The 22,486-nt window shown below is 42.3% G+C and overlaps 1 protein-coding gene across 1 annotated transcript in view; it reads left to right on the top strand.

Moving 5' to 3' along the window:
* Nucleotides 1-21,785, top strand: part of HEPHL1 (hephaestin like 1) — a gene marked incomplete at its 5' end in the record, with an annotated part of 32,674 nt that extends 10,889 nt beyond the window's left edge. Inside the window, 17 exons of the mRNA XM_083855247.1 lie at nt 541-720; nt 1,721-1,975; nt 3,005-3,173; nt 3,892-4,028; nt 4,187-4,318; nt 6,810-7,021; nt 7,426-7,576; nt 8,753-8,965; nt 11,494-11,707; nt 13,278-13,417; nt 14,474-14,614; nt 17,642-17,748; nt 18,231-18,453; nt 19,126-19,265; nt 19,838-19,997; nt 21,275-21,364; nt 21,444-21,785. Coding sequence (XP_083711373.1) covers nt 541-720; nt 1,721-1,975; nt 3,005-3,173; nt 3,892-4,028; nt 4,187-4,318; nt 6,810-7,021; nt 7,426-7,576; nt 8,753-8,965; nt 11,494-11,707; nt 13,278-13,417; nt 14,474-14,614; nt 17,642-17,748; nt 18,231-18,453; nt 19,126-19,265; nt 19,838-19,997; nt 21,275-21,364; nt 21,444-21,646 — 2,867 coding nt within the window. The 3' untranslated portion in view covers nt 21,647-21,785. The remainder of the gene's footprint in view (nt 1-540; nt 721-1,720; nt 1,976-3,004; nt 3,174-3,891; nt 4,029-4,186; nt 4,319-6,809; nt 7,022-7,425; nt 7,577-8,752; nt 8,966-11,493; nt 11,708-13,277; nt 13,418-14,473; nt 14,615-17,641; nt 17,749-18,230; nt 18,454-19,125; nt 19,266-19,837; nt 19,998-21,274; nt 21,365-21,443) is intronic.
* Nucleotides 21,786-22,486: the final 701 nt, after the last annotated feature.

Genomic DNA, 22,486 nt, shown 5'->3' with positions numbered 1-22,486 from the left:
GGATTCCTTGTCAGCCTGTGGAAAGCAGACCACATTTAGAGGGCCACTCTGGGGGCATGGTTCAGCATTCACTTCAGTGCAACAGAAATGCAGGCTACCATTCATCACTCCTTAATTCCTTGTCAAAATAACATAAGTCACTGGTTACTGGATAGATCCAGCTCATGACCTTGCTCACAGTGCAGGAACACAGATGCTAGCTAACACTGACTAAGGGACAGGGTTGGGTGCAATGGGCCAAAGAATGGGGAAATGGAACAACAGATATTGGCAGGTAGTTGTGGTCATGTCAGACCAAAGAGATACTGAAATATCAGGTTGAGTTAGCTTAGCTTTACCCTCTGGAGGCACTCATCTGTTCAAAGTCTGTTGGAGGGGTGTCAAACTGCCTTAGAAGAGCAAAATTAGGTAAAATTCATCCTGCCCTGCTGACTTTGGGCAAAGAATGTATTTCCTTGAGTGCACCAAGGTTATTGTCATTTTTAAATTCAATCCCATCCCTGGCTTTTTTTATCACTTTCCTTTTCATTTGCAATTTAGGAACTGCAGACGTGACCACAATAGAAGGGACTGGTGCTGCTAATGCTTTTGCCCTGATGTTTAGCATTGTAGATGAAAACTTCAGCTGGTACCTCGATGAGAATATAAAGAACTTCTGCTTAGAACCAGACACAGTTGACAAAGAGGATGAAGGTTTCCAGACCAGCAACCGAATGCATGGTGAGAAGGACTTTTGAGTAAATTGTGACCTACAGCAGTGACCAGGCTCTTTTCAATTCAGTAGGACTTGCTGTCCCCTGTGATGTCTCTCCTTTATCTGTGTCAGTAAGGAAAGGGTCAGGATGTTGAAGTACTGTGTTGATAAAAACCTCTCCCTAAAAACAGCATGACACTTGCAGAGAGAAGATTTGGCTTTCATGTCCAGCTCTGACATTTGTTTAGCATTTTATCTTAGGCAATAGACTTAAGCTGGTTTGGGTTGGGTTTTTTTTTTTTTTTTTTTGCCCAGCTGTGAAAAGAGCAAAGAAAACTGCAGAGCAATTTCAGATGTGTGTATTGAAAGAACTCTCAAAAAGCTTATGGATGGTGGGCTGGCTGGTATAACCACTCCTGCCCTTCAGAGACATATTGGCCAATGGCACTTTGTGTTATTTGGACATTTGGTGTAGGAAGTTAATTCTAGGTATTTCTGTATATTTTGTTTGTTCCAGGGAGCCTAGGAAATGAAATATTTTTTAAAATATGAGTCTCATTCTCCTAGTGTCCTGATACATTATCAGATGTGGAAGCTGAGGAAGACAGAGCTGATTTCACTGATTTGGCTGATATAATTTTCAAATCTAAATTGCTTGAGCCTGGCATATAATGGTATATTTATGACTTAGGACAAGAGGAAATAGATTTTAGCCATGCTAAATAGCTGCAGAACAAGTTAACTTCATTATCAGGCCTTTTTGGTGATGACTTGGCCTTTGCAACATCTTGATATTACCCAGGATGTTTTTCACAGACACAGACAGAGAATTTGGGGTATTTGATCTTCCAGAGCAGTAAGACATATGTTCAAAATGCTACTCTTCATCAAGGAGCCTGTGAGGGCCTTATTCAGTGTGAACATTCAGGTAGTTTCTTTTCTGGGCCATCAAGGGATTATCCTTAGCAATGGGATCAGAGGCACTTTTCTTTCACCTCTCCTAAAGTCTCATACTTCTGTTTTTAGCTATTAACGGTTATATATATGGCAATCTGCCCGGCTTGGAGATGTGCGCTGACACTTCCATGTCCTGGCACTTGTTTGGCATGGGAAGCGAGATAGATATCCACGCTGCTTATTTCTACGGGCACACGTTCACCAGCAGAGACCAGAGAGCAGACGTCGTCGGCCTCTTCCCGGCCACCTTCATCACGGCCGAGATGACTCCGGGCAGCCCCGGGAGGTGGCTGATAACGTGCCAGGTCAACGAGCACTTACGAGGTACGCTGCTGTAGATCTCCCTCATCAGCCTCTGGTATGTTTGGAAGAGAAATCTGGGAGATGTTTCCAGGAAAAGCGGGATTTGGCACTTTTTTTTTGTGACTTTGGAAAAATTTGCAACTGTTTCACCAGATAAAGATCGTGATTATGAGTTTAGTCACCAGAAATGATACATGTTGGGCCAAATCTTCAGCTGGTATGAATGGCTTGGCCTTGTAACTCATGTGAGGAAGACTTGCTAGACCCAGCATTGTCACCATGCTTCGTAGGTAAACCTGAGATTTTGATGAGCAATGAGAGGAGCTTTCAACACCAATTTTTCAACACAAATTTTTGTTGTACATAAGTACTTACACATAAAAAAATAATCATGCCAGCTGAACAGCTGAACACTTAATAGCTTTTTGCTTTATGGAAATCAAGCAAAACTTGGCAGTGTTTTCAGAAACCATTATGTGAAGGAATTTGATGGTGATGTGATATTTGTGTGGTGCAAGATCCCAAAAACATGTATCATAAACTAGGTGTCATGGCAGCAGGCAATGTATAATTATCATAGTAGAGGTGAATTAGGAGAATTTTTACATATTGATTCCAGCTGGATTTGCATCAGGCAAAACAGACTCAATTCTGGCAAGCAACAAATACCTTCAGCAGAAATAACCAGTCTGTATTTCAATGGAAGTCAGGGAGAGATTATGCTATTTTGCAGATTTCTGGGGGCACTCTGACCTCCAAAATCATGCTACCATCCTTATGCAGATCAAGAATTTGAGTAAATCAGTCCACTAAAGACTGTAATTGATGTCTGTAGGTTTCACTTGTTGCATAAAGTGTACCACCTTGCAAAGGAAGGGTGTTGGTATCTGGCCCATTGTAGGCAGAGAATGTATTTTGAAACAGAAATTTGCTGTAGTAATTGTTTCCAATCCATGTAGCTCCCAGAGAGTTTGAATGTGCATTTGTATCCATGAGATTGTTGGCTCTGCAGCTGGTCAGGGGCTATCTCCAGACTCTTTCTCCTCCCAGGTGGCATGGAGGCGCTATATGATGTTCAGATCTGCAAAAAAAACCTGTCTCACTCTTCAGCAGTCAGCCATATGAGAAGATATTACATCGCTGCTGAAGAAGTGCTCTGGAATTATGGACCTGACGGTTATGATAAATTCACTGGGCAGGGTTTAAATGCCACTGGCAGGTAAGGTTTCTTGTCAACTCCCGTTGTGCTTTAATTTCAGGAGTCTGTGTGACACTGCCCCAGTGATTCACATGGGCTAGGTCCTGCACTGTCATTAATTTTAATTGAAAGGGGCAGGGAGGAATGGATTTGAACAGCCTTGTCAGGAAGTTAGATGCATAAGTCTGACGCTTCAAGGTGTCTTCTGGAAGCACTTATCTTACTCCATTAAATCCATGGGGAAGGTGAGGCATGCCAAGTTCAACATGGTTAATGACCCTCTTCAAGACTATTCAGGCAGCTTTCACACTTATAATCAGTGCTGTTCAGAGCTGCCACAGTGGCACAATTTTCAACCCTGATATTACCAATGGTGACAAATTGCATTATAGTGTCTCTCAGAAAAGCCAACAAGGATTAGACACACAGTGTGCACAGTTCTTGCCCTAAGGTAAGTTGATATAGATACCTCCTTAGAAAATCAGGGTAAAACGTAAAAGGTTTTACCTTTTACATAAAAATAAATCAGGGTTAAACATAAAAGTCTAATGTATGATGAATGCTCATTTGTTGGCTAATTCAAACAAGTAATATCTTTCTTTGTGTGCTAGAAAAGTGTACACAGATTAGTAACTTGGGGGGTCATTTCTCCTGTGTCTGGAGTAATAACTTTATCTGAAATGAGGGGTTCTGCTTGAACCTTCAATTATTTAACCAGTCCGATTTGCTAATTCTACAGTGAATCTGCAACATATTTCACACAAGGGACTGACAGAATAGGAGGGCAGTACTGGAAAGTTCGCTATGTGGGATATACTGATGCAACGTTCAGTAAGAAGACTTGGTCAGAGGACATGAAGCACCTGGGAATACTTGGTACAGTGAATATTTTCCCCTCCTGTCATTACATCAGGTTTGAATGTAGAACCATCTGGACTGAGAGGGGAATTTAGTGCACGCAGCTCTCTCTTCATTTGGTGGAAATATGCTAGAGAGCAGTTCTTCTAATACCTTCCCTCACTCTGTTTTTTAAGGCCCTGTTATAAAAGCTGAAGTGGGAGATACAGTGCTGGTTACTTTTGCCAACAAAGCCAGAAGAAGCTATAGCATTATGGCCCATGGTGTAAGCTTCAGCAAGCTGTCAGAAGGTGCTCCCTACTTAGATGGTAAGTTTTGGCTGCACTACTGTATCGTCACAATACTTGAGTCCAAAAATCTGCTGCTGAGCTCTGCAGGTTTGCCCTTTTGTGGATGCTAAGGGACAGAAAAGATGATTTGATTAGTTTGTCTCTACTCTTTGTGTCACAATCAATGGGACTACACAGTCTGCAAATGTGATGGTTCTTCTCCTTGGATATGTGCCAGACAAGATACCTAAAACTAGCAGAGATCTATGCTGAACAAAAGTCACAAGCACAATCCAATTTCTATTAGTTCTAATCTAATATTCCTCCATTGCAAGGAGTGGATCTCCTCTGGACACACTCCAGAATTATGATTCTTAGGATCTGGCATGATGGCCCAGCTGAGTCTTTGGCTATAGCTATCCTCATGGTCTCAGCTGCATCATTCCCAATTCTCTAATCCAGGCTGAGCATTGCCCTTGCTTTACTGTCAGGGTAGTCATTTTCAAAGGCAGATTTTATCTGATTGCCCTGGAACATGAAGCAGCGATAGTCCTTATTAATTCTCATAAATACATAAATGCTGAAATGGAGCATTTATTATATTCTTCCTCTCATTTTGTGCAAGAACAGGGTCTTATAATCTAAGCTTAACTATTGAATGTTAAATATCATGTTTAATTGGTAGGCACCTTTTACAGTCAGTGACAGGGAGACCCCCTGGAGATGTGATTCTGTCTCCACCAACCACACAAGTCTAGAGTTTGAGTTAGGGACTAAGTTTGAGATGGCCCAATTAAGGTGAGATGAATCCCATTCATAGCATCTACAGAGGTAATGCTGTGGTCTCTGAAAAAGTTTTTGCTGCATTTTCAGCACTGCAAAGCAAAGTAGTTTTCTTGTTGCCTAAATTTCTTTGTTTCCACTGCAACCTATCAAAAGTAACACATGGTATATAATCCCTCCTTTGAAAATTGTGCTGAGAGAGAACTAGGTCAACATGTAAAACACATCATACAATAGAATCAATGCAAAAGGGCTTTATTAAATTGTTGTCTCTTGTTGCTGGCCTTGCAACTCAACAAATTTGCCAGGAGGCAAAACATAAAAAAACAACTCGCTTGAGTTCAGCCTTGAAGTTATCTGCACAGATCCTAATGCCACCCATGTCAGAGATAATTCCCCAATGGGAGTGCAGGTTCCTGCTTGCAGAGCTGCTGTGCTTTCATTTAATAGCCCCTGGTCATAGTGCCCTTCAGCACTGCACACTTCAGTGTGGAGCAAAATCAACCCAAAATCTACAGTTTAGCAGCCATGTGAGCTGGCACACCTCTGGGTTTTTGGAGAGAACCTGATTCCAGATTCATCAATAATCTTTCTGCCTCTTCTTCTCCCCTTTTAAATCTTGTGCCATGGATTTCCATTACCTCTATCTGCAAGTGTATGCATACAGGAATCCTGCAGACACATATGTAGAGGCTGTAGGTTTATGCTGAGGGTAGATAATTTTTCAGAGGTTGTGCATTGTCTAAATGAAGCTTACTCATGTAAATAAAAATACTGACATCTAGAGATGTCTGCAGATATACATTTTATTCAGTGCTCTCAGGAAATACCCTTGCATGTTGCATTTGACACTTGTCAGTCTCAGAGGGCTTTTGACTCCAAGTCAATGTTTGCCTCATTGAGGACTCATTGAGGACTGTTTCCCTTATTGCCTCATTGAAGACTGTTGCAGTAGTATCAGATACTCTGGAAGCTACACTCTGCTTTCTGTTGCAGTTTGCAGCTGTGCTCACATGAAATACTGCTATTTTCACTTGTGTCTAAGTTTCTAAGATTTTCTTGGAGTCCAAGAGACTGACTGTGCTGAGAAAATATAGACAATGAATGCTTAAGTGTCAAAGAAAATTTAAAGCCACCTTTTGCATGTCAGCAGACAATGGCCCAAATCCTTTAAAAGTAACCTCCAACAAAGAACAATATCATCCTCTCTCTGAAGATGCTGACAAAGGCTCCTGTGCATTGCTACAAAATCAAAAAGAAACAATTACCAGGATCAGATTTGTTTTGAACTTCTAAGGAGCTACAGCTCTAGCTCCACTCACTAATGTAATTGATTGGTTGGTGCTTAATGAAAAGCAGCGTCTGAGTTTGTGCCACAGATAAATTCCATGATAGGGCAGGTAAGCTACAAACATTCAAGGAAGCCATTTAAGCACCAGGATGAGCTCTGCATGTCTTGTCTGATTGAATCCAGATAATCCAACGTAGCGTTGGAAGTGTCTGAGTGGAGCAGCTAAACTTGTTCTATGGGGAATGGGCTTGGTTGTCTCCATGGCATGGGACTAGGGTGAGATGTTCCCATGGCATAACTGCCCAAATTATGGGATGGTGCTCGAGCCCAAACTATGGGGTGATGGCAAGGTGGAGCTTTTCCGCAGAAATCAGTAGCTATGCCTGACTTCCATCTAGACCTCAGGAAAACAAAGCCTTCCTGCAATCTTGGTACATCTCAGGTTTCTCTCTGCAGGCTACCTGAAGCCAGGAGCCCATGTCAAGCCAGGTGAAACCTTCACCTACAAATGGAGGGTGCCTGAAAATGGAGGTCCAGGAGAGAGTGACCCCCCGTGCCTGACCTACCTGTACTATTCAGCCACTGATGCTGTCAAGGACACCAACTCTGGGCTCGTGGGACCTTTGCTGGTCTGTCGGAAGAACACCCTGAACCACGACGGGACACAGGTGCCCGAGTGAATATCTGCTTGGCTCTAAGAGCAGGGTGGTGGACTGGGGGTTCCCCTACAGGCAATTTGCCCAGTTCCCAGCTCAGTTTACAGAGATTAAATAAATGTCACTCCTCAGGGTAAAAGCTGATCTAAGGGGATGGTTAAGAAGACAGAATCACCATTCCCTAATATCCTGGCTCTTCCCTAGCTTTTCTGTCTTTTCCATGCAAATAATAACTCTTTTCACACCACATAATGGACACTTTATTTATCCTTCTGGATGATGAAAAAGTGCCAATTCCTGTCTCTATGCAGACTTAGTAAGAAGGTGGCTTCAGGGAAAAGGATGCTTTGTTATAAAAACCTATTCATTTTTATTGAATATACTTTTTAATGTCTTGTCTTCCTTCTTGTCTACAGAAAGGAATAGACAGAGAATTTTACCTCCTCTTTTCAATCTTTGATGAGAATGACAGCTGGTATTTAAACAAGAATATTGAAGCATTTACTGGAGACCCTTCAAAAGTAGATGAAAATGATGCTGATTTCGTGGAATCCAACAAAATGCATGGTATAAAATATCTAACCTCTGTTAATGATACCTTTTATTCAATCATATTAGACAGGTTTTATCATCATTCCTAGCTCTCTGCATTGCGCTGTAGAGTGAGCTGGAAAGCTGTCAGTCAGTCTATGGCCAGCTCCTGATGCCCTTGGAGTGCACGTTCAAACCCCAGTCACAATGGCAATGAATGCACTCATCTACCAACTACATCTGGAAAAAGGAAATAGAGCATTGGTTTTAGATACAATACGTAGTTCTATAAAAAGGCACAATGTCAGAGACAGGCATCAGCTGCAGAAGAAGCCAGTATTCACTAGTGTTTTAAATTTCACTGCTGGCCTTGGCACTGACTCGTGCAGCAAAGTCTACTTGCCCTGCTCTGCCATCTCCCATTTGGGCGGTGACCACCTCTGGAAGAGGAGACACATAGACTAGGGAAATATTAAAAAAATATTTTACATCATTTCTGGATGCAAGTATCTGACTGCAGCATGGATCTCCTCCAAGGTATCCCTGGGATGACAGACTTGAGCAAGTCACATAACCTATCTTTGCTTTAGATATATATTGTTAGAGAACTCTGGGGCTTTCTAGACCTATCTATTTTATTCTTCTGCTATGAGATGGATCTCATACTGAAGTTTTGTTCTTTTATAGCATCTTTCACACATTGATCACAGAGAACATTTGAGAATTAGGGAGTTTAGCCTTATAACACCCTTGTAAAAGAAATATATACATTTGGGAAGTAAAGGTGGAAAGCAAGGGTCAAAATCACATAAAAAGGCTCCAGCAGAACTGAATTTGTAACTCAGACTCTTTATGGCCCTCTCCATAGCCTTAATGACCTGGTAATACATTCTCCAGGCTGAAAGGAGGTACCAATTTTGTACATTTGGCTGGTGTCTGGGAGGTACACTGAAAAGCTCGGTGGGGGAGTGCTACATCACTGCAAAGGGCTATTACAAGATTTTATAGGCTAAAACCAAAGAGGTAGAAGTTCTGAGTTTTTAGGAATAGCACTTAGATGTTAATTTGGTGTCATCCAGTGCTACCTTTTCTTCACAAAATGGCCCTTTAGTGACGTGCTGAGTTGTGAGTCTCTGGCCAGGTAGGTGGTAGGAGGCTCTGTGATGCATTTCTGTGGACTGCTGCTAACCAGAATTTTTCCTTCTCCTCCAGCTGTCAACGGCTACTTGTATGGCAATCTGCCAGGCCTGACCATGTGCAAGAATGACAAGGTCTCCTGGCACCTCATTGGGCTGGGCAGTCACTACGACATGCACGGGGTTCATTTTCAAGGAAACACCATCGACTTGAGAGGGACGACAAGGGATGGGCTGGCCTTGTTTCCTCATTTATCAGGGACAGCACTAATGCAGCCAGACCGTGTGGGTACGTTCATGAACTGATTTTGGTTGTGTGGCACTTGCAGATATCAGTCAGCCAAAATAACAGAGAGTGAGATGCTCTGCTCTCCACAAGGAGGCTGAGAGCATGGAGAGAGACCCTGGGGACCCAGCACAGCTGAGAATTCAGGCTGGATTACTTTTCTGGGAAGGTGTATAAATCAAATATGCAGATACATCAAAGACCAGAGGCTTTAATGACCTGAGGATGGGAAGAGCAGCAGGCAGAGAGATAGCTAACAGGCTGCTCACAGAATTTTATAATTCTCCAGACAGGCTTTTTTAGAAAAGCAAATTCCCTGCCATGTGGATAGTCAGCATCTTTTAAGGTATTTTAGGACTTCAACAAAAGCTCTTCAGTAATAGTCAGTCTTTAGGAGTTTCTTTGGAAGCTTATACATTAAAGGTACTTTTAAATCTCATGGGTAATCCAGTGATTCATACTTCAAACTAAGAGAGTATGAGTTGTTTGCTGGAGACATCAAATAATCTTAATAATATAGAGTCCAATGTTACTTTGCTTAACATTGGTGCAACTCTGTTTAAATTAACAGAGTCATCAGGGTTGTACAAGGCCATCCATGGACAGGGCACCTGATAGAAATGTACATTGGAGTTGTGTATGTGCCAGGTTAGACCTCTGTTGCAAATGCCTGTAAGACAACTGAAATTTTTCTTACACAAATCCCAAACATTTCCACCATCTGTCATGAAACTGCACCATAGGACTCACACAAAACAATTATTCTAAGATATTATTAATTTTTAGCTGACTTTCTACTGGCAATAAGGGAAATTGAATGATTTACCAGATCTTTACAATCACCAATGTATGTGATTTTTTAAAATTACATGTTATTTTATCTATTTCATCACTTTTGCCTCTGAAGCACAGGGAATGGACTGAGATCTAGTCTGGACAGAGCTATACTTCTAATTTTGGTTCTATCACTGACTCACATACAAAGCAGCTGTGAAAGTGTTTTCCTCCTTCACACAGTGCTAGCAGGTGGAGCTGTACAAGACAACATCACAGTCAGCTTCTGCTTGAGTAAATGGGGAGGCGAGAAGGAGAGTATGAATATTAAAATCTTCCCATGAACATGCCAAAATATGCTCCCATAATCACTACTATCTTTGACCACCAGAGGAAAAAAAAAAAAAAAAAAAAAAAAAAAAAAAAAAAAAAAAAGGCCCATGGTGGCTTGGCCTTTCATGGAGGGAAGGGAAAGGGTCAGAAAGTTACAGTTTACCTCAATTGTGCATATAGATAAATGCCTATAAGCAGGCATTCCTGTAAAGTGGGTCTGTATCTGCATTACAGAGCCCTTCATTAGCCTTATTACACCAGACAAACTGCAGGGGCTCAGTGGAGAGTCTCTTGCACTGAAGGCTGGTACAGTGCCTCTCTGCTCAGGGACAAGGAACCAGCATCTCTGAAACACACCCCTTGTTTCTCCATGCCTTTACTGAGTTTTGCAATGAATGCTTCCTCCTGCTCCTTGTGTTCCTCATGGGCCAGTCTGCAGCATGGGCTCACTGGCAGTGAAGGCTTGCTGGCAAGCTTATTCCTGCTGCCAGACATCTGAGTGCCTTTCCGAGTTTCCTTGGCCAAGCTAATCTAACTCAAATAGTTAGAAGCAATTTATGGTGTTTTTTGAGCAAAGGTGGAGCAGGCTAGTTTTTCCTATGGAGCAAAACAAGGTCAAGTCTTGCTGGGCCCTGTACTTGGTTCACAATAACCCCATGCAATGCCAAAGGCTGTGGGCAGAGTGTCTGGAAAACTTCTCAGCAGAAGAGGACATGGGGGTGCTGGTCAACAGCAGCTGAACATGATCCAGGGTGTGCCCAGGTGGCCAAGAAGGCCTGGATCAGCCATGGTGTGGCCAGCAGGACCAGGGCAGTGACCGTCCCCCTGTCCTGGGCACTGCTGAGGCCACACCTCAAATCCTGTGTTCAGTTCTGGGCCCCTCCCTGCAGGAAAGACATTGAGGGGCTGGAGCGTTTCCAGAGAAGGGCAACAGAGCTGGGGAAGGGGCTGGAGCACAAGTCTGATGAGGGGTGTCTGAGGGAGTGTTTAGCCTGAAGGAAAGGAGGCTCAGAGGGGATGTTCTTACCCTCTATAACTACCAGGGTGTTAGTCTCCTCTCCCAAGTAGTAACAAGTGACAGAAAAAGAGCAAATAACCTCAGGTTGCATCAGGGAGTTTTAGTTCATTGGAGCAGGCTGCCCAGAAAGTGGTGGAGTCACCATCCCTGGACGTATTTAAAAGCTTGTAGATACAGCATTTAGAGACTTGGCAGTGCTGGGTTAATGGCTGGCTTGATAATCTTGGAAGTCTTTTCCAGCCTAGAATATTCTATCATTCTACTTAAACATCCCCTTGCTTGACTTTCCATACAGCAATATATATTAGGATTGTCTGAGGACAGGTCAGAGATGTACACGACCTAATTTGCCAAGCTGCTTGTTAGGATTTTTAATTGCTTCAATGTCAAGTGCTTTTCTTTCCAGGCACATTCAAAGTGGTTTGCAGGACTTTTGATCACTTTGTTGGTGGGATGAAACATCTCTACGAGGTCAGCAGCTGCCGTAACAGCACCCGAGCTCAGCAGCAGCCTGGAGCCATGAGGATCTACTACATTGCTGCAGAGGAAGTTGAGTGGGACTATGCCTCAAATAAGAGCTCGGCACCGAAGATGTACAACATCAGCAGCTATGAGGAAAGGTACACCAACCCAAAAAACAGTTGTGGGCACAGGACACACTTACAGTGGAAGGGAAACTTTGAAGGACCTTTTCATGACACCAGCCTTGTATTTTTTAGGAGGAACTCTTCACCAAACATAATATGAGAATACGTATTTACAAAGTCACAGCCTCTCAGACTAGACTAGTTCATAGGCAATCCAGTTTCAAATGCTTCATTTCAGGGTGTCTTTTAATGCTGTTGAATTCAAGAAGGCTTCCAAGTTTATGTTCCAGCCCTGGCTCAACCTTACCCCTCCTCTCCCTTACTCTCTTCAGCCTTGCCACCCCAGAGTTCTGGTTTTCATAGAGAAGAAAGCCAGGCACCTGTTCCAAATGTGAGCTCCTATAGGCAATGCAGATGCACGAAGGGGGTGCTTGCTGAGCCTGCTTTCCTGCAGCATGGTAGCCCCTAGAACCCCTGAAAAGATCAGAACATAAGTAACCCTGCAAGTGAATCACTGTACTGTGTTAAGGAATAAAAAACTTGTAAAAAAAATACACATTCCAGATCATATTGCATAGACTGGCCTCTGAGAACACTTTGGTGAAAGCAAAAAGGAACATAATTCAAAAGTAAATCTTAGAAAAGCCTCTGGGAAACTGCTCCTTGTACAGAAGGAATCTGTAAAAAATACACCTGAAGGGTCACAGGCGATGATGTGAGTTTAAAGAAAACATAAACTCCAGTATTATCAAAGGCTGCTGATGCACACATAGCTCACTACACAGTAAGCAGTATCCCTGGGGCAGTTTTTGGTTTTATTTAGTATATTGTGAGCCAACCTTGCAACTCCCCTGCCAAGGGCACCTTGGAGATGAGCTGCCAGGACACAGCTGCTCCCACAAGAGGGTGAATGCTCAGCTGCACTGTGGGTTGTGAGTGTCCTCTGCCGGCAAGTCAGCCCTCTGGGATCCCGCGGGAGCAGCAACAAACTGAGGGCAAACCTGGAAAGCATCCTCTTCCAGGCACAGAAAGGAAATAGATTTCTCCCTTTTATCGTCAATCTGGGAAAGCATCCAACCTGTGTGGTACGCAGCAGCAAGAGGGAAAGGTAAAGTAGCTCCCTCTTATTTCAGATTATGGCATTTATTTTAGAAGGTCAAGCTTTGTTTACCACCTTCCCATGGCTGACTAATAGCCAAGATAGCAAATGCAGCCCTCATGATGAGGGGATTCAGGTTTCCAGGGACAGGCAGCATCTTTTATCAGAGCGAACAATGCAGCTGGAGAGGGCAGCTGAAACCACACTCATCTGGCACTTTACCTCTGTTCTGAGAGCTCTGGTGAAGGATGTGCTCCCAAAATTCTGAGAAAGTGCAACTTATCCTCAGCTTTACCTGTTTGAAGAGAGTGTACATTCAGTGAGAAGTATCACTCTTTGTATTTGCTATTTAAAACCTCTTGCATCTCTCATCTCTCATGGCCTTCATATCCATCAGCACATTGGATCAAGCTGTACATTCACATTGCCTCTATTGTATAACACAATAGTTACTAGCTTTCAGATATATGCACTTTAGCACTTTTATTGCCTTTTATTTTGCAGCTATGGGCATGTTTTTCTGAGCCAAGCAGAGGACTTGATTGGTTCAAAATACAAGAAGGTGGTTTACAGGGAGTACACAAGTGGCAACTTCACACAGCGCAAAGTGAGGACAGAAGAGGAGGAACACTTGGAAATCCTGGGCAAGTAGCTCTCATGTCTCACAGACCAAGCCTGTGGTCAGCAAGAGGATTGCTTTCCAAAAACTAAGATGATTTCTAGCTTTTTAAAGAAGGAAAATAAGGAGCACTGATCCCTATTCCAGGATCAGTGATTTTACACGCTATTTATGTAATTGCTGACTGTAAAGATCCTTTCCAAATTAAAAAAAAAAAATCATTCTTGCACATGAATAAGGAGTATCCTAAGGAGTGCTATAATGGCAATTCCAGGATTCACCTTAGATTCAGAGCTTATAACATGTGGGAGACTCTTGTAAACAGATTAAGACAATATGAAGGAGATGGATTTGTGTTTGCAATTGAGAAAGACATAATTTTACCCATCATAAAATAACCATCAGCTCATGGTTTTTATGGGGTGAAAAGCAGGCAAAAATTGGTCATAAAATAGTCATAGAATCATAGAATATTTTGAGTTGGAAGATCACCGAAGTCCAACTCCTGGCCTGGCACAAAATCACTCCATGTTCCTGAGAGTAAACACTTCCTGAACTTTGTCAGACTTGGTGCTGTGACCACTTCCCTGGGTGGCCAGTTCCAGTGCCCAACCACCCTCTGGGTGAAGAACTGTTTCCTAATATCGAAACTATGCCTCCCCTGATACAGTTTCATGCTGTTCCATCGAGATAACCTTCTTCAGGAATATATTTACCATTTCCTTTTCTGAAGGACAAGAGTTAAAAAAAAAAAAAAAAAGGTAAAAACACATCAATTTTCAGCTTGAGAAATGAAATTTTTAAAGATTCAAAATATCCTCAGGAATTTTCCTTAAAAACCAGCTGTCCAAAGACCTCTCTTCAAAGAGAACAATTCTCTTACTTGACTGAAAAGACAGGATTTATACACATGGAGCTTTTCATCAACTGAAATAAACCAATTTTGATGGCTTTCCTGGAAGAATAGAAAAACTCAATGGTTTTGGTAGAGACTTTGGTTCTACTCCTAGGCCAAGCTACTCAAAGTTTGTTGAATTCAGAAAAGCAGCATTAATCACTGGCCTCTTCTGTTTGAATTTAGGGCCATTACTCCATGCCGAGGTTGGTGACTCTGTGCTGATTGTATTTAAGAACAAAGCCAGTAGGCCTTATTCAATAAGTGCACATGGTATAGAAGAAGTGGGTTGTGAAGAACAGCCTGAAACACCAATTACCCTCCCTGGTAAGGCTCCTTTTTTTTTTTTTTTTTTCTTCTTTTCCTTGAGCTACAAAGGCTGTATATAAAAGCATTTTAGCACATGAATGATAATCCCTCTTTCAAACTTGCCCATATCTATATGTTTTCTATATAATATGCTCATGCTCAACCTTTATTCAGCTACAGTTCTGAGTTTTTATACATGTAGGTTCTTGATCAAGTGAGCATGTTTGGGCAGAGAATGAGCCTTCATTCCTGTCAGGGGTAGAAACAGGAATGCAATATCACTGGACAGCCTCCAAAAGACAGAGAAACAGGCCCATAATCATGGCAAGAAAAATGTGAGCCAGTGCTGCGTTTTTGTCCAGATTAATACCCTAACAATGTTTTAAAAACTTTCAAATTAAGAGGTAAGAATTGCAGATGTTAATATTAACTCTGCCTCTCTCAAGCTACACAGAATTGGCATTTGCATTCAGAGTCATGCATAAAATCTAAAATGTAGCCGTCATGCAAATTAACAATCTTCAGAAAAGTGTACCAAATATGCCACAGTTTCTTGTGAGGAAAACGCTGGAAAATAGCTTTTCATCTAGAGAAATTCCAGTTAAACTTTTTGAACTTCAATTTTATGGTTGAGTTTATGTTCTAGTAGGAAGTCAAACCCAAGCATTGTAGTCAATCCAAAGTGTACATACCTTTGCTTTTCCAACACCCATGCAATTTTTTTCACACTATTTGTGAACTTCAGTGTGAAACTAAATGAAAAGAAATTTTGATGTAATAAACCTCTTTGCAAGCTGAAATTTGTTTCCTGTGAACAGTTGTGTTGGTAGAGTACAAATGCACAGAAATTCATGTCAAGATATGAGCCAACATCTGCTTTGCTGGAGTTTGATGAATGTATACCTGAGGTTAATACATGGGGAGTGGGGGGGGGAGGAACTGATTTATATACAATTCTCTTGTTTTGTTATTTGCTCCATGACATTGTTGATGCTGTTAGGCTGGCAGTTGAGATGTAACAACAGGAAAATGTCATGTCTCCTGTGTCCACGTGGGAGCAGGCTTGGGATGAGTTAAATGAGGGAAGGTGTCTGTGCTTGAGAGTAAGCCAAAAATTCTTCAGCAAGACCTAAGGGCAGACTTTTCCTTAGAGAGTTTGGAAAAAGCAATTAACATAGAAAACAATTCGCTGAGAACAAGAAAAATTTCTGGGCACCTCAGTCCCCACCGCCATTATCCAGAAATCCTCACTGTCTGTCTTCCTTGGCCAGGCTGGACTAGTCACCCCAAACTTGCCGAAGACTGTCTAATTCTATTAAATCTTAAATCAATCCTCAGACAGATTTGCATCCTGACAAACTGTACTCCTGAGAGCACTGCCAGCTCCTAAAGAAACTGTGGAGGGCATGGTAAATTGATCCAGAGAGCATATCCATAGCAGCCTATGCTAAACCAGCTCTCATCTGCCACAGCTTTGTTCTCTCCCTGTCCATTCTTCCATTTACCCAGAAGAAAAAAGGGAGAAAACATCAATTTTCCTCATGTTTATTACTCTTTTCAGGGGTTATGCCTTGTTTTCACTTCAAAGATGGGTCTTCAATGCCTTCTGAAGCATGTCAGCTTTTAAGTAAGGTGATTTTTTTTCCATCTACAGCCTCCAAACATCCTGAGGTGAGGAGGAAAAAGCAAGGAAGGGGTGGAGGACCATAACCAGCCTCCCTTCTCAGATCACACTCTCTAAAAAGAGGTGATGGCATTTAGGTTAGATACAGGTGGATGACAAACAATTCCTGGCCTGTGTCTCCATGCCATGGACTTACTGTCTCCATGCCATGGTGCTTATCCTGTAAGAGTAAATGTATTGCAATACTTACATGAGACCCATCTCATACTGCATGCGAGTTGAGAGTCACCATTTTTTTTATTTTTGTAGTCACTGCTGTACAATAAAACCCACTGTTGCATGATGCATGAACAGTGTAGTGGCTCAGCCACACAAAACTAGGCTCAGTCACTTCCCAATCCTTTAAGTTTGAAAACTCTCCTTGCCTAGATGCCCACAGCTATTGGCAGCTGTTGCGTTGTCGCTGTACTAAAACCATGGTTTTGTGATTTCCTGGTTTTCATCTGACTCAGTGCGTGCCCCACGATGCCCTTGGCTGTTGTCACCCTGGAAGACTTTTGGTACAGAGATTGCTTGGTTCAACATTTCTCCATCACTTAAAAGGGCAAGGTGTTGACCACATCTTGTTTTCCTACCCTTTCCTGCAGTACCAGCAAAAAAACAAAGCAGGGATCACACAGTTCATCTGAACACAGATGTTTGTGTTCAGTGTAGAGAAATGATCCTCACCCAAATAGATAATTTCCTCATCCATTTGTTACCATTTTTTAAAAATCAAAGGTCAGGAAATTGCTGCTCAGGGAGGATGTGGCAGAGATGAGGACTTGGGATGGGATAGAGGTTCTCTGGTAATTGCTGTGGAGCAGGGGCTTATCTGGAAGAGGAAAGAACTCCCCTGCTGCTCCCAGACAGCTGGTTGGTACTTATTTAGCTCTCCTATCTGGGCCCTCAGCTGACACACTTCTGCAGCACCCTCTGCAAAATCCCAGTGGCAAATGTCACTTCTTTTTGTCCTTTTCAATTGAGACGGTCCAAGAAACATTTTCTGGGCTTGGCTCCTAATGCCTCAACTGACCTTAAGCATCAGCAGCCAAGGTCATTGAATTACTACAAGTTTTGCCAAGGGGAAAAATGAAGAGTCCTGTCTGTAAACTTCCTTCTGTGGGATTTCACTACCATCAGAATCATTTGCAGATCTTTTATTCCAGAGCAATCTGCCTTCATTTACACCACTGGAACCTCACTGACCTCCTGGAAGGCAGAATCATAACCCTATCCCATTGCTGCATGCTTCAACAGGTAGTTTTGATGCAGATAATTGTTTGATGAGGAGGGTAGGATCCTATTAGATGCTACTAGATGCTATTGAAAGTTTCAAATACTTAGCTGCTCAAGGTGAAATTGTTCTCTCTCTGTTTCAGGGGAAATAAATGCCTACAGGTGGAATGTCCCAGAACGATCTGGTCCTGGCAAAACAGATCCAAATTGTATCACTTGGGTTTATTATTCAACGGCAAATTTTGTTAAGGTAACCAAGAAATGGCCATTAAAGCTTGCATTGCTTTGGCTAACATGTTGTGCCTTGTCTAATGTTTCTGAAAGATTCTGCTTTTCAGCTGAGAGAGGACCACAGGCTAGAGACATCATTTACAGAGCTAGATGTCCTTTTTACTAACAGTTGCACATGCCTGGGTAATTTAATCTACAGAAATCCCAAGGCACACCCCACAGTAATATGATTTCCTCCTTAAAGAATAGTTGAAGGGATTTGAGGTAAAGACAAAACATTACACAAAATCACAGAATCCCAGAATGAGTAAGGTTGAAAGGGACCACTAGAGGTCATTGCTTCAGTAAATTACCCAAGAGGCACACAGAGAAAGAAGTTTTTAATCAGACTGATTTTTTCTCATCTGCTAGGAAAAAGGAATTTAATCTTCAGTTAATCTGTATCTATTTCATAACTGGATGAACTGAAAATCTGTAACGCATATCTTTATTTTATTTCAGGACACATACAGTGGTCTGATTGGGCCTCTTGTAGTCTGCAGAAAAGGAACTCTAGATGAAAGAGGTCTAAGGAAAGACATCGATCGTGAATTTGCTCTTCTGTTTATGGTGTTCGATGAAAATGAATCCTGGTACTTGAAAGAAAATATTGAAACATACCTTCATAAGAATCCTGATGACTTTAATTCCACTAGGAACTTTGTAGAAGGCAACAGCCTGCATGGTATGTAGGACTTGGCAGCAGCAGCCAAGAGGAAAGAGATTTCTTTTTCACAGCCCTTTTAGGAAGACACTGGACTTAGCCTGCAGTTACTGAACCACGTGAGAACTTCATAAAGTGCAATGCTGGATACAAAAAGATTTCACTAGATCCAGCCAAGATATATTTCTAACAAGATAGTTTACTCTTACAATCTTGGGAAGAGGCTGCCCTGCCAGAATTCCCTTGTCACTGGGAGCCGTGTTGCTCCAAGGCTTGTTTTTTAGGAGTGTAGGGATGATACTTTAAAACTGTGGTTATATTTGCAGTCCAGAAGCCGGGCAGAATAGACTGGATGGGGACACACACAGCCCTGGCAAAACAAACTCTTCTTTCTACAGCTGGTACTCATTTTAGGCAACAATTTTTCCATGTCGCTTCTCAGCATTAATCCAGTTTTCTCAGGAGTTCAATATCAACCAGTAAAAAACAGTTTGATGCTCTGTAAGACAGAAAAATGTTTTCTGATGTATACTTACACAATTTGGAAAATTGTGGTCCTGACCACACCTGCCTGTCCCCTCTCTGCCTAAGCACTCCTTCTCCCCTGAAAGTGCAAAGGGTGCCTGAAGTGGAGGTTATAATCACCCATACCTTGGCCAATTGTTAATCATTCCTATTTTGTCTTTTTTTCAGCAATCAATGGGAAGATTTACAACACTCTCTTGGGTCTAACGATGAATGAAGGTGATAGGACAAACTGGTATTTGATAGGAATGGGCGATGAGGTGGATATCCACACAGTTCACTTCCATGCACAGACCTTCATCTTCAAGGTTGGTAAAATAAATCAAACTATAACTTTTATAGTGTGATGGGAAATTTATGAGAAAAAAACAAACAAAAATTTTCCATATTTCTAGCCTGGTTTTGTCACTTAGGCTGAGGTTGGTGGGATTTTTGCATTTGAAGGCAATATGAAATGCATGAGATCCTTGCAAAGCTTCTGTTACTCTAGTAGAGGACATGCTTAGGTGAGTTAAAACATGTGATTACCCATAGGTGTAAGGGAAGATACAGGGAGGAAATTAGAGTTATGCCAGGTTAGAGTATGGTTTTATGCTGTGACAGTTTGCCACTGGCAGGACTACCTGAAAAATCTATCTTTCAAAGAAACACCTTTGCTCAGCCAACAGTTGGAGTCATCAGGAGGGGTCTGCTGTTGTTGTATAATGGATTAAATAAGAGGTGTCCACAGACTTCAGTTTCTGTGGATGATGCTCACTTGAAATGTACAAGAAGCATTTGATCTACCTTAGGGAGCTGGAAGTCTAACTGGAATATTTCAGTGCCCATGGGGGAGTATTTGAGGCACAACTCTCACAATTCTGGTTTTGCTTTGCCACAGACAGATAAGGACCACAGAGGAGATGTGTATGACCTTTTCCCTGGGACTTTCCAGACAGTTGAACTTGTAGCAGAAAACCCTGGAACGTGGCTTCTGCACTGTCACGTGGCCGATCACATCCATGCTGGCATGGAAACAACCTACACCATCAATAAATCAGGTGCGGTATCAGAAATATCTTAGGACTCAGAGGTGGTATTGCAGCACCATTGGATGGAAGGAGGGATGAAAGGAAGAGTGCTCACCTATGCACTGGTGGAAAGCACCTGCACTGCCATGGCCAATTAACAGTGATAAGAGACAGGACAAACACCCCTGTTGACATGGTAAAGACAGCAATCTTTGGTGCACTTTGCTGCAATTTGAAAAGAGTTGGTGCTTCACAAATGCCCTTCTGAGACAGTGATAGCCTAGGGACCATTTGTCATTTAGAGGTGGTGGAGAAAACATCTGTAAAGCTGTTTTTCAGCCTTTTTGCCACACTGTGCGGGAAGGCCTACAGTCTGGCATGGTGCTGGTTCCTTCTTGTGACCCCTGATGACTTGCAGAGCTATTTGGGCTCCTCCTTGCACAGGCAGATACCAGCTGGGATAAAAGGAGCTCCAGAAAATGGTTGTCCATCTTGTCCAAGAAACAGGTGATCTCTTGACTAAAAGAAGTTGGCAAACTTTTTGAGTGGTGCTTGTCTCTTCCAAGACATGTGAGTGAAGCCAAAAATGTTTTGTGAGCCTCTCCACATCACATACCTTCACTTAACATCTGGATCCAGCATCTCCCCCCTAGGTTCTCTAAAAGAGGTGCTCTAAAAGAGTTGAAACAGTGCCAGTAGGCACACCTCATACCTATAACCCTCTAGCAGTACGATGAAAAATGTAGATGCCAAATGCAGCCAAAATACTCCTTCCTTGGATATGATGAATTTATTTGATTCCACATATTCATGTTGTCTGGGAGATTTCAAATGGACAAGCAAATGCAGAACTGAATCATGGGATGGCTTGGGTTGGAAGGGACTTTAAAGATCATCTAGTTCCAGGCCCCCTGCCGTGGACAAGGACACCTTCCCTAGACCATGTTGTTCAAGCCCCATCCAGCCTGGCCTTGAACACTGCCAGGGATGGGGCAACCATACCTTCTCTGGGCAACCTGTGCCAGTGCCTCACCACCCTCATCATAAAAAAATGTGTTCCTTATATCCCATCTAAATCTACCCTCTTTCAGTTTAAAAGCTACTCCTTGTCCCATAGATGCCTACAGAAAAGGGGAATATTGCCCATGGAACTGCCCAGAGGAACAGCTGTGATGATCTAATCACAATTTCTATTCAGATCAACAAGGTGGAAATAATGAAATAAAGTCAACTCTACTTTTTCAAAAGAGAAAAGAATATTTATTAAGGCTTTCAACTTAACTATGTTTTTTTTTCTCCCTGAGAAGAGAGACAAGAGTGGGAAGTTCCTTCAGAAGGAGGACGCACAACTGGAGCATACAACACAACTACTGCTACAAACAGAACCACTGCAAAAGGTAAGGATTTTTTTAAAATGCCATTTAAAACTCTTCAGATTCATGTGCAGATTTCTCATTAATGACTCTTTTTAAACAGATTATGACAACAAAGTGGACAATTTTTTCGGCAAAACGTTGAGTCCTGGAGAAGCCAGCCTGATACTTGCAGCTTTTTTTTGCATTGGACTTGTTCTACTGTCAACAGCATTAATCTTCTTCTGCTTCATCACCCACCAAGGAAATAGAATCCATTACACAGCTCTGCATGATAAAAGTCCATTTCTAGCAGATTCCTTGTAAATTTCCACGTTTAATATTGTTCACAGGGACTCACTGGATTTCACAACGCAGAAACGTAAAACCATTAAGGTTGGAAAATACCTCTAAGATCATTGAGTCAAACCATTAACCTAACACTGCCAGCAACATGCTGCAAATAAAACTGGAGCAGGGCATATGCTGACAGTCCTACCCCATGGCCAGTCCTCACAAGAGTGAACATGAGCTGTAAGGTTCAGCTGTAAGAGCCATGTACCACCCATCACCATTTCCACTCCTCTGGAGTTCAGATGAGCTTTGCTCAAGATCCAACCTGGCAGCTGAGCAGAACAGCACACCTCTTGGCATCCACAGGGTTTTTACAGGAGTAAGGAGCAGCCAGAATGGCATCCATGTGCTCTGTGCAGAAACATGGAATTCACACTAGGAAATAAACACAATGGGGGACTGGCTTAAGTTGTTGTCAGCTTCTGAAGGAGCAGGTGCTAATCTCCAAATCCCTGCAGTTTCCCAAAGTCTGGCTCAATGAATTCACCATCATTCAAGTGATTGTCCCTTTTTAATTTTTTTTTTCCTGTTAAATGAGGAAACTGTGCACTGGGGACAGATTTCTGAAGACCTACAAATAACTTTTAGCACTTGATGGGTTCAGCAGTGCATGGGCTGTTAGTTTCTAACAGCTTTTATTTTAGCTCTAAAAATCTAAACCTGAACAACCTCCAAGAGATTAATTGACTTTGTAAATGCTGCTCGTTATGGTCCTGATTCTGTACCTCTTCTTTGCTCTGAGCAACACCTCTCTCCCTACCTGTAATGAAGCCATCAGGAGGATGATCTTTGTGCTCTGTGAGGCAGACAGAC

This window comes from Zosterops lateralis (assembly GCF_965231275.1).
Source record: "Zosterops lateralis genome assembly, chromosome: 2".
Lineage (NCBI taxonomy): Eukaryota > Metazoa > Chordata > Aves > Passeriformes > Zosteropidae > Zosterops > Zosterops lateralis.
The sequence above is the reverse complement of the archived record's forward strand: the minus strand, read 5'-3'. Positions and strand labels throughout refer to the sequence as shown.